Source organism: Rhinichthys klamathensis, unplaced genomic scaffold, assembly GCF_029890125.1.
Source record: "Rhinichthys klamathensis goyatoka isolate OS25496 unplaced genomic scaffold, OSU_Roscu_1.1 h1tg000800l_1, whole genome shotgun sequence".
In the NCBI taxonomy this organism is placed as follows: Eukaryota; Metazoa; Chordata; class Actinopteri; order Cypriniformes; family Leuciscidae; genus Rhinichthys; species Rhinichthys klamathensis.
This window is the reverse complement of record NW_026607193.1, coordinates 168,307-180,521: the sequence shown is the minus strand read 5'-3', so window position 1 is coordinate 180,521 and position 12,215 is coordinate 168,307. Positions and strand designations below refer to the sequence as shown.

General features: G+C 35.0%; 2 protein-coding genes across 6 annotated transcripts in view; both read left to right on the top strand.

Moving 5' to 3' along the window:
* Window positions 1-8,869, top strand: part of rapgef4a (Rap guanine nucleotide exchange factor 4a) — a 117,213-nt gene extending 108,344 nt beyond the window's left edge. The window contains exons 23-31 of the mRNA XM_056243481.1: window positions 563-660; window positions 773-898; window positions 3,555-3,733; window positions 5,737-5,827; window positions 5,923-5,973; window positions 6,062-6,149; window positions 8,290-8,354; window positions 8,439-8,493; window positions 8,585-8,869. Of these exons, the coding sequence (XP_056099456.1) occupies window positions 563-660; window positions 773-898; window positions 3,555-3,733; window positions 5,737-5,827; window positions 5,923-5,973; window positions 6,062-6,149; window positions 8,290-8,354; window positions 8,439-8,493; window positions 8,585-8,715 (884 nt within the window). The 3' untranslated portion in view covers window positions 8,716-8,869. The remainder of the gene's footprint in view (window positions 1-562; window positions 661-772; window positions 899-3,554; window positions 3,734-5,736; window positions 5,828-5,922; window positions 5,974-6,061; window positions 6,150-8,289; window positions 8,355-8,438; window positions 8,494-8,584) is intronic.
* A 2,528-nt stretch (window positions 8,870-11,397) lies between these two features.
* The window catches only part of map3k20a (mitogen-activated protein kinase kinase kinase 20a), a 55,866-nt gene continuing 55,048 nt past the window's right edge, over window positions 11,398-12,215 (top strand). The window contains exon 1 of one of the 5 annotated variants that reach the window (XM_056243485.1): window positions 11,398-11,501. The gene's annotated coding sequence lies outside the window, so the exon portion shown is untranslated. Of the gene's footprint in view, window positions 11,514-12,215 lie in introns of all 5 variants that reach the window. The other 4 variants (XM_056243486.1, XM_056243487.1, XM_056243488.1 and 1 more) reach the window with 4 other exon arrangements.

Sequence of the window (12,215 nt, the reverse complement as noted above, 5' to 3'; positions counted from 1 at the left end):
CTAAATTCGAGTGGGAAGGTCGAGATTTTCTTTAATCCCAGAGTTTACGAGTTTGCGGCGTGTCCGAGAGACATATAACAATGTAACATGTACAGCGTCTTTATAAATGAATTAAAAACATAAAAAAAGCAAAACACACTGATATATTCTTTGCTCTTCATTTTCTAGAAACCTTGCTGTATTTTGTGTAGTTAAATAAGAGAAGATACACCGCCATCTTTGTTAAAGTGTTAAAGTGGTTCCTCTGCTAGGACACCTGTGTGAACTTGAGGAAAACTGACTTCATACATCAAACACGAAAAACTAGATTTGTTCATTTTCAGATGAAAATGTGAGTGGTGCAAAACACTGTTGTTAAGTTTCCTAAACTTTTGGAATGTAAATATTGCAAAAATGTTTCACTTATCTTTTTTTTCTTAATTAAGTATAACTTCACTGTTTAGTCATTTGAGAAGCAGCTGATAACTGACATCTGTGCTTCCACATTCCTGAAAAGCACCAACTTAAACAGTCGATTCCTCCGTGACACTGACTGATGACTGTGTGTGTTTGTGTTTTTCAGATAAAGAGCTTCTAAAGCCATCTGACGTGTCCATCTTCTCAACTCTGAGTATTAATGGCCGTTTGTTTGTCTGCTCGAGGGACCAGATCGACACTTTGGTGTGTGAGAGCTCCTGGAGACTGCATTTAATACACACATCTGCTGTAAACACGCATGCATGAACGTATTGATTGGCTGATGAACTGATCATTGGATTGACTGTTTGTGCAGACTCCACTGCCGGAGCAGGAGGGCCCGTCCGCAGGGTCCATGTCCACGTTTGAGCTCATGAGCTCTAAAGATCTGGCTCATCACATGACTCTCTATGACTGGGAGCTCTTCGACTGTGTACATGAGGTACATACACTGTTTTCACATTCCTCTCACTTAACCCTCTGGGGTTCCTCATTTTAGACTCACACTCAGGACCTTCGGGTCAAAAATGACCCGGAGGGCGGCATTAAGATACATTTTATTTGAGTAAAATCAATGAAATATATTTTTGTTCAATAATATTTTTTCTTTTCTTTTTTGGTGTTTTGAGATAATTTTATAATTTATAATTAATATTTATGCAATAATTAAGACCCATTTTTTCCCATTGAATATAATAGAAAATGTATATATATATATAATTAAAACATTTTTTTTATTAAAGCTGTATTTCATTTTAGAGTCAAGTCTAGACCTCATGAAAGCAATTTTTGAAATGAGATCGGAGCCATCTGGTGGACACACTGAGCATTTTTATCACGCAATAGCACATTTTTACCACTAGTGGATTTACAGCTCTCTGTAGAAACCTATTGTAGAAACACTCTAGTGATTTTTTCACATATTGTTTAATTTTTTCAGGTTTTTGATTCGAATATATAATAACAGATTCTCAAAGACTATATTTGTCATTTTTTTTAATAAAAAAAAAAAAATTTTTTGGTTGGTTTAAATTGTAATTTTAAGTGGCAGTTTTACTTTATAATACAGTCAAACCTGAACATTGCATTATAAAGAGAACAAATGGAAAACATTTTGTCACCCATTGTTTTAAGAGATTCACCCCTTCACTGTTGTGTGCTTTTTTTCTGCATCCTGGCTGTTTGGTAGATTGTATGCACAAAAAAACTCTGTATTTTCACATTTTTGCCAATTTCCCATTCATTTCCTATGGGGGTCATTTTTGACCCGAAGACCCTGAGTGTGACTATTTTTTTTACGACCACTTAGACTTTTAAAATCCTTTCCCCAATTTTTTTGGGTGTTCATATACCAAGTACCAAAAAAGTCACCAAGTTTTGGACCATTCCGATGAAGCTACGATTTTTAACATTTTTTTATTTAAACGCTTCGGGTCATTTTTGACCCGAAGAACCCCAGAGGGAACCAGTTCACCCAAAAATGAGAATTCTTTCATCATTTTCTCACCCTCATGTTGGTCCAAACCCACGAGACTTGCGTTTATCTCCGAAACACAAATGAAGATATTTTTAATGAAACCTGAGAGATTTCTGTCCCTCCATTGCAAGTCCACCAAAAGTCTGATGCTTTAAAAAGTTAATAAAGTAGTAATCTGTATGAATCTGCTGACATGAACAGACATGATCGCTTTAAATGATAAACAGATTTAATGTAGGCTTTCATTCACAGTTAAACATTAATCAATGCACATACATACACAAAAGATAATAGTATTATATTAATAAGTAAAAGTCTACTTAAGTGTACTTAAAGAGTAGACATTTTAATGACTGTTTCTTAACACACTTTTAAAAAATGCACTTTGCAACCGTGTCAAATTACCACTTGTAATAATGTCAAATTAATAATGTGTAAATAAGTTTTTCTTGGTAACACTTTTATGTACAGTGTCCTTGTTACATATGTTACATGTACTTACCATAGTAATAACATTAATTATGCATAATTACATGCAACTAACCCTCAACCAAACCCTAACCCTATAGCAAGTACATGTAGTTAATTAATATTACTCAGTACTTAAATATATAAATACACTGTAACAATAATGCCTTAAAATAAAGTGTAACTGTATTTTTGAATCATGATAATTAATATCTAATTGCAGCTTCACTGTGTTATTGCAAACATATTTAAATACATAACTTACATTTTTCAATAGAAATTACATTAAGGTATATTTTAGTTTATCATAATTGCTTGTCAGTACATTTAGCAGTAAACTTTAACCATATTTCAAAGACAATAGAGGTACAGTAATTATGATATTACATATAAATGTGCACTTAAATCCCCCTGTAGTCAATAATTGTATCCCTTAAAACTCATATTTGATCACCAAAATATATTTTACATATTTTAATACATATTTTAATGTTTTTTCCTTGAAAGAAAATCTTCATGCCTTAAATATCTTGAATGTAACTCTACACCCTTGCCTCATTTAGTATACGCGGTTCTATGAATATGCAAATAAGCCCCGCCTCCACTCACTCACTCACTCACTCAGAGATCCACTGGTTGACGATCACACGTTGATCTGATTGGTTACAAGGTAGTGTGTGACGTCAGAAACACCAGCGATTTCAAACCGTGTTTTTGAGACTGTCTTTGGTTCACTGCAGTTTTAAGGAGAAAATACTCAGCAATGCTGTCGACTTATGAACTTACACATGGTTTGTCTTAAAGCACATTAAAAACACCACATAGACATATAAACAACATTGAAAGCTTGATTTTCACCACAGGGGGGCTTTAACTACTCTTTTCAAAAGAAGGTCACACTTTATTTTAAGGTGTGTCCTTGTTACAGTGTAATTATACGTTTACTGTAAGTACTGAGTAATATTAGTTAACTGATTAGGGTTTGGTTCAGGCTTAGTTGCATGTAATTATGCATAATATATAGTTATTACTATAGTAACTACATGTAACGTGTAACAATCACACTGTAAAATAAAGTGTGACCTACATTTATTAACCACCAGGTCTAAACTAGTAGTCCATTTTAGTAAATCTGTATGCATTTGTGCTTTAGCATGAGCTGATCTACCACACGTTTGGCCGTCCGCATTTCAAGAAGACGACGGCGAACCTGGATCTGTTCCTGCGGAGGTTTAATGAGGTGCAGCTCTGGGTGGTCACTGAGGTTTGCTTGTGTCCCACGCTCAGCAAACGCGTACAACTGCTCAAGAAGTTCATCAAGATCGCAGCACAGTGAGTCTCCGAGGTCTTTACTCACATGTGACCTTAATGTGTGTGATCAATCATTTTATTCTATTTAATGTAATGTATTCGGACAATTAATTGCAATGTTAAAAGTTAAAATTGACATATAATGACATATAACCCTAACCCGCTTAAGTATAGGACATACATCTTGTAATTTCATAATTGAAATTCAATTCAAATTCAAATGTACTGATACGTGTTTATGGTAAACTAAAATAAACTAACATACAATTTCTATTGAAACTTGTGTCATGTATTTAAATATTGAAAATAAGTGTACTTAAAGATTATCAAAACAATCATTTAAATTGTACTTTAAAGTAAAACTTAATAATTTGACAAGATTATAGATTATTACAAAGGGCACCTTTTAAAAGTCTACTTAAGTGTGTTAAGAAACAGTCGTGAAAGTGTACCTCAAGTACACTTAAGTGGACTTTTATTTCAATGATATTATATTTTCTTTTTTTTTAAATATAGTTTTTAGTTGTGTGTCACAGTAGAGAGTGTGTGATGTGTATTAACCCTGAAAACGCATACCTCGGGTCTTTATCGACCCGGGACGTCATTATGGAAGCTTGTTTCCAACACAGAATAAAAAAATGTAAAAGATTATTGCGACTTTTTATCACACAATTGCGAGTTTTACATCTTTATTTATGAGAATTGCGAGTTATAAAGTCAGAATTGCGAGATATAAAGTCACAATTCTGACTTTTTTTCCTTACTATTGCGAGTTTACATCTCACAATTCTGACATCTTTTCTCAGAATTGAGTCGCAATTGTGTGTTATAAAGTCAGAATTGTGAGATATAAACATGCAATTCTGAGAAAAAAAGTCAGATTTGCGAATTCATTTCTCGCAATTACAAGTTTATATCTCACAATTCTGACTTTATAACACACGATTGCTACTTTATATCATACAATACTGACTTTATAACACACGATTGCTACTTTATATCTCACAATTCTGACTTTATAACACACGATTGCTACTTTATATCTCACAATTCTGACTTTATAACATGCAATTGCTACTTTATATCTCACAATTCTGACTTTATAACACACGATTGTGACTCTAAATCACAATTCTGAGATAAAAAGTCAGAATTTTGAGATAAAAAGTCAGAATTTTGAGATAAAAAGTCAGAATTCTGAGATAAAAAGTCAGAATTCTGAGATAAAAAGTCAGAATTCTGAGATAAAAGTCAGAATTATGAAATAAAAAGTCAGAATTATGAGATTCATGCAGAATTATGAGATAAAAAGTCAGAATTATGAGATAAAAAGTCATAGTTTTGAGATAAAAAGTCAGAATTCTGAGATAAAAAGTCAGAATTATGAGATAAAAAGTCATAGTTTTGAGATAAAAAGTCAGAATTATGAGATAAAAAGTCAGAATTATGAGATAAAAGTCAGAATTATGAAATAAAAAGTCAGAATTATGAAATAAAAAGTCAGAATTATGAGATTCATGCAGAATTATGAGATAAAAAGTCAGAATTATGAGGTAAATGTCAGAATTATGAGATAAGAATTACCTCTTTTTTTAATTCTGTGGCAAAAACAAACTTCTATGTCCCGCTGAATGTAATAGTGTACGTTTTTTTTCTGTGCGACAAAAATCTGATCTCTAATGACTTCGTTGAGATGGCGAATACGAGCCGGATGCTGAATGTACTGGGAAATGAGCTCCGGCGAGGACGGCGATGATGGCAAAAAGCATCCGCTCAAATTGAACCATTCCAAGTTCCAAAAATGTAGCAAAATATCTATATAATTCTTTTTTTATAATTCTATTGTAATTCTTATTCAAATATCAGGAAAGTTTTATACTATTGTGACAGTTAGAGATCCGTGTCGCTCTGAATATGTGATAATGATAAGCATTAAAGCATCATGCATGTAAGGGTTAATCAGTACAGATGCTGTGGTGTTTAGACTGCACTTTTCTAAATTCTGTGTGTTTGCTCTTTTTAAGCTGTAAAGAGTTTAAGAATCTGAACTCCTTCTTTGCCATTATCATGGGCCTAGGAAACCCTGCAGTCTGTCGACTCAGTCAGACATGGGAGGTTAGCATTCACCACACACACATAACAGACACGTTACGAACGGCATGTTTAACACTGATTCAGCTCTCACCGAATAAGAGTTTTCTCTCTCACAGAAACTGCCCAGCAAGTTCAAGAAGTTCTATGGAGAGTTTGAGAACCTGATGGTGAGTTCAACATGGCAGCCTCTGGTAAGCTAAGCATTTAACCCAATATTAAAGATACTTAAAGAGTGCGTTGTTTTTCTCACTGCAGGATCCCTCCAGAAATCACCGAGCATATCGACTGACAATGGCCAAGTTAGAGCCACCGATCATCCCTTTCATGCCTTTGTTAATTAAAGGTGAACTTTACACTGGAATCACAAACACCAACAAAATGTGTGACACATCTACAGTACATGCTCTTTAGTGGCTTTTTCAACACTTTTGAATACTAGTAAAGTCAGCTCAGCTATGAAAAATGAAATAGACTATGGAATGAAAGAATGGGAACTCTATATTTTAAATGTAATATATTTGTTTACATTTCTTTTAAAATTAATTATTAAAGCATGTAACACATAATCTTATGATTTACTTGATTTAGTGGCATTTTCCACATTTCTAATTAATCCATTAATACATTAATTCATATATATAAATTTAGTCCTAATTAAATTTTTTCTAAATTGAAATAATTGATTTTTAGATAATTCAATTTTTTTTATAATTGATCTAAACTGGTTTTAATATTATATGGTTAAATGGTCAAATCATTGTAAATATTTTTAGATAATTTAATTTAAAACATTTCACTCATCTATTTGCAAGGTTTATTTGAATTATTATTCCAATAAATATTTATAAATTCAGATATATAATTAAACATTATATATAATAAATCTTACATTTACCTCACATATATCATTTAATTTAAGACAATAATAATTATTATAAGAATAATTATTATTTTGATTTAAAAAATGTATTATTTGTTATTATTAAAAATCATTCTTAATCAATGAAAAGGCTATAAATGTGTTCAGACATTAACTTCGCACTCCTGCACTTCTTCCATGCTGTACATTTGTATATATATATATACACTCACCTAAAGGATTATTAGGAACACCATACTAATACTGTGTTTGACCCCCTTTCGCCTTCAGAACTGACTTAATTCTACGTGGCATTGATTCAACAAGATGCTGAAAGCATTCTTTAGAAATGTTGGCCCATATTGATAGGATAGCATCTTGCAGTTGATGGAGATTTGTGGGATGCACATCCAGGGCACGAAGCTCCCGTTCCACCACATCCCAAAGATGCTCTATTGGGTTGAGATCTGGTGACTGTGGGGGCCATTTTAGTACAGTGAACTCATTGTCATGTTCAAGAAACCAATTTGAAATGATTCGAGCTTTGTGACATGGTGCATTATCCTGCTGGAAGTAGCCATCAGAGGATGGGTACATGGTGGCCATAAAGGGATGGACATGGTCAGAAACAATGCTCAGGTAGGCCGTGGCATTTAAACGATGCCCAATTGGCACTAAGGGGCCTAAAGTGTGCCAAGAAAACATCCCCCACACCATTACACCACCACCACCAGCCTGCACAGTGGTAACAAGGCATGATGGATCCATGTTCTCATTCTGTTTACGCCAAATTCTGACTCTACCATCTGAATGTCTCAACAGAAGTCGAGACTCATCAGACCAGGCAACATTTTTCCAGTCTTCAACTGTCCAATTTTGGTGAGCTCTTGTAAACTGTAGCCTCTTTTTCCTATTTGTAGTGGAGATGAGTGGTACCCGGTGGAGTCTTCTGCTGTTGTAGCCCATCCGCCTCAAGGTTGTGCGTGTTGTGGCTTCACAAATGCTTTGCTGCATACCTCGGTTGTAACGAGTGGTTATTTCAGTCAAAGTTGCTCTTCTATCAGCTTGAATCAGTCGGCCCATTCTCCTCTGACCTCTGGCATCAACAAGGCATTTTCGCCCACAGGACTGCCGCATACTGGATGTTGTTCCCTGTTCACACCATTCTTTGTAAACCCTAGAAATGGTTGTGCGTGAAAATCCCAGTAACTGAGCAGATTGTGAAATACTCAGACCGGCCCGTCTGCCACCAACAACCATGCCACGCTCAAAATTGCTTAAATCACCTTTCTTTCCCATTCTGACATTCAGTTTGGAGTTCAGGAGATTGTCTTGACCAGGACCACACCCCTAAATGCATTGAAGCAACTGCCATGTGATTGGTTGATTAGATAATTGCATTAATGAGAAATTGAACAGGTGTTCCTAATAATCCTTTAGGTGAGTGTATATATATATTTATACATAATTCATGCAGTACAAAGCAATGAGAGCCTACAGTAACTGCAATATTTCAATGAAATCCACAAAACAAACAACAGAATGTTTCGAAGAACTGTATAGTAAAAGATGCAGATTTGATCAGTGTGTAAAATGTCGAACATCTGCGCTTTTGCTCTTTCAGATATGACTTTCACGCACGAGGGCAACAAGACATTTACCGACAGATTGGTCAACTTCGAGAAGATGGTGAGTCTCGCACAGGAATCTACCTCTCCATCTCCGAGACGTTTTAAATGAGATGCCATGAATGTGTCTGTGTGTGTTTTCCAGAGAATGATTGCTAACACAGTCCGAATCATGAGATACTGCCGAAGTCAGCCATTCAGTAAGACACCAGTGTGCACTTCATATCAGAACCATGTTTCAGTCCAGCTGATTCTGAGGCATTTCTCTCTCTCTCTCTTTGGTATCTATAGATCCAGAAGCGCCACAGGTGACGGGTAAAAGCCATCAGGATGTGCGTGGCTATGTGCGTCACATTGGTGTGATTGACAACCAGCGCACGCTATCCCAGCTGTCCCACCGGATCGAGCCGCGCCGGTCCTGATGCTTCAGTGCTGCTTTCCCTCTGCCAGTGAATAAGCTATAGCTGTATATGAGCGTATATCCGGTCAAACACGTCTCGGCTCAAGGGCTTTCCGTTCTCTGGCTGGTGGTGTGGAAGCGTGGCTTGGTTTCAGTGTGCAGGGGGTTTGGACCTCGGTTATATTCTGCCACAGATCAGATGTTGCCTCTTATTTTCAGATTGTGTTTGACACATGGTGTTTTAGAGTTCGGAATCGATTGAAAATGACGTTTCTTCCAAAGCGTATGTTTTTTGAGACTTTTTTTATGCTTTGAATGAGATTCTGGGCATGTTGAGTGAGTTTAGGTTGGTCTTACACTACCATTCAAAAATTGGAGGTAAGTAAGTTTTTTTTTGTGTGTGTTTTAGAAATGAATGTTGATTCAGGAAGGATGCATTAAATTGATCAAAGTGACAGTAAATACAGTAAAGAATTTTTTTTTTTAAATAAATGTTGTTTTGAACTTTACATTCATCAAAGAATCCTGAAGAAAATCCTTCATGGTTTTCTCAGAAATGTGAAGCAGCACAATAATAATCATACATTTTTCTTGTGCAGCAAATCATCATATTAGAGTGATTTCTGAAGGATCATGTGACACTGAAGACTGGAGTAATGATGCTGAAAATTCAGCTTTGATCGCAGGAATAAATTACATATTAAAACATAATCAAATCGAAAACCGTTCTTTTAAATTGCAAAAATATATTACTGTTTTTACTGTATTTTTGGTCCATTAAATGCAGTATTGGTGAGCAGAAGAGACTTCTTTCAAAAACATTAACCCCAAACCTTTGAACGGTAGTGTACATCAATCATTACAAAGCATTTTGAATTAAATTTCTAAAATAGATTTTTTTTTTTTTTATGTTGATTTATGGAAGTTTGGGCCTGGATGTAAAGATATAGATATTTATATGAACTTAAGCATGAAGTTAAACAAAATCTAAATGGTGAATTGAGAACATGTGAGCACATTTCGAAAGCCTATTGGTGGCTTGTCTGCAAATCTTGTACCTTTGTGTGTATTGTGTAAATAAAACTGCCATAAGATGCATATTTACTGACATGTCAAAGTCTTTTTTCATTCAGAATTGTGTATTTTCACAATTATTTTCAATTTGTTTCATTTTTAGCTTACAGCTTAGGAAAGATTTCCTTTAATAAGCAGGTTACAAAAACTGCTGTCACATGCTCAGAATATTAAACTATTATATTATAAAATTATTATTTTTGATTGTGTTCACATTTTCATTTATAATTGATAATTGATTCACATTGATTTTAATTATCATATGTTATAAGTCACTATAATGTTTTAAAAATGTATAAATGCAATTTTACAAGTAATATTATATATATATAATATATATATTGCATATAGTATTCAAATGTATAATTTAAAAACAACAATCGGTAACACTTTATAGTTTAGGGTCTAATGCTAACTATTATCTAGGTACTTACTAGCATGCATATTACTATGATATTGGCTGTTTATTAGTACTTATAAAGCACATATTAATGTCTTATTCTGCATGACCATGTTCTACATCCCTTAACCACGGCCAATACCTAAACTTAACAACTACCTTACAAACTATTGATAAGCAGTAATTAGGATTTTATTGAGGCAAAGTCGTAGTTAATAGTGAGAATTGGACCCTAATCTAAGTGTGACCCAATAATCATGATATCATAACATTTTATTAGATTTTTTTTCTTTCTAAAATATCACATAAGTGTCTGGTTTCACAGACAAGGCTTGAGTCTAGTCCCAGACCATGTTTGAGATGTTTTAACTGATTGTAACTTTTGTTGTTGAATAATTATAAAACGATTTCTGAATACACGCATAGTATAAGTGTAAATAATGAGAAAAACACTGTATTACTTTAATATGTTTCGTGTTTTGTTACATCGTTAAACGATGATCGTGCACTGCTTGATTGAGGACACTGACACGAGCATTTTCACCACATGGCAGCTTTCCTGACTCGTTCACTGGTAAACTGCCATAGCCAGTGGAAGAAAGGATTTGTTCTGCGCATGTACAAAACAAGAGGGAACAAGTACGGACTGTCGTAAAGACAAAACATGTAACTTTTAGAATGCAATACACAACATGTTTGTTTGATGTCCACCCCACCCTTCAAGTAGGCCTACTACGCTGATATCGTTGTTATTGATTCAGCCTTGTGTCAAGTAGCCTAGCTACTCCAGTCGTTTTTCTGAAGTAAACGAACTAGAAATATGACATCCGTCTAAGCGTCTGTTTTCTAGAAATTTCACTAACAAACTGAAAGCAACTTACACTGATATTAAAATATGTCAGTGCCATTGTTTTGTCTCACGATGCATATCAGTTATGGTTTTTTCTAAGGCACGTTTATAAAAGCTACTTAAATTTCCTAACTGAACTAAGGCCTAATCCTGTCTTAATCTAAACCCTGTCTGTGAAACGAGGCTTAAATGTAATTTATGTAATGTAGTAGTCTAAATAGTTCTACAATGGCAGTGTTGTAATGAGGAGTGTGCAGTACCGGTTCTCCTCCGCTGGGTGTCGCTGTTTCTCTCCGCTTTCGTGCGTCACTGATCTTGGCAGAGCTGATCAGGAAGAAGTTGAAGTTGTAACAACACGTGAAATCACCGGATCGGACACTGACTGGAAATATCTGACTGACACTGAGTCACAAGTTGCCGCAAGAACTTCTTGACTGCTGTCCATCTCTCCCGGGAAGACTGACCGCAGAATATAGGAGAGTCAGTGGGTACGTGTGTGTGTGTGTGTGTGTGTGTTTGTTTGTTTGTTTGTGTCTGTTTTTCTCACGATGTTACACTGTAGTAATAATAAGTGATTACTGTGAGATGTGGATCAGTGCTCATGTAACTCATGGATCTGTTGGGATCTGTCTGGACATGTTCCTGGATCATCCACATCACAGACAGGGAATTTTTATGATGAAATTATCACTTATTAATGAGTAATTTGTGCAAAATTGTTCTATCTGCCTTTTAACCTTAAAGTCTGATTAACCAAAGCACGTGTGGTTTTAGTTTAGAGCCAGGTTTATGTACAGTTTTGCTGTTAGCTGTAATAGAAAAACGCATAGGGCACGTTATATGTTTTGCACTAATTATAACATGTATCTTTTACAAAAAGTAGGCCCACCAGAACATTGAAGTCAGGCCTATCAGATATTCATGCTTTTGACATGATGCTTCAGGACTTCAATGGTGTTCTATATGTGCTTACATTGTAATTATAACGTAATAATGCATTTATTACATCATAAATGCTGCCTCATAACTAAAATGATTCTCAGAAAGGGGAGCAGCCCTGTTATCACCTTATATTGTTTCAGTGAACTGACTGAATTTCTATTCATCCGGGGTGAAAGTCATTCTGCTGTCCTCTGCATGCTGCATTGTATGAATACACAGGCCTTCACTGGGTGAATGAGAAAAATCCCAATTATTC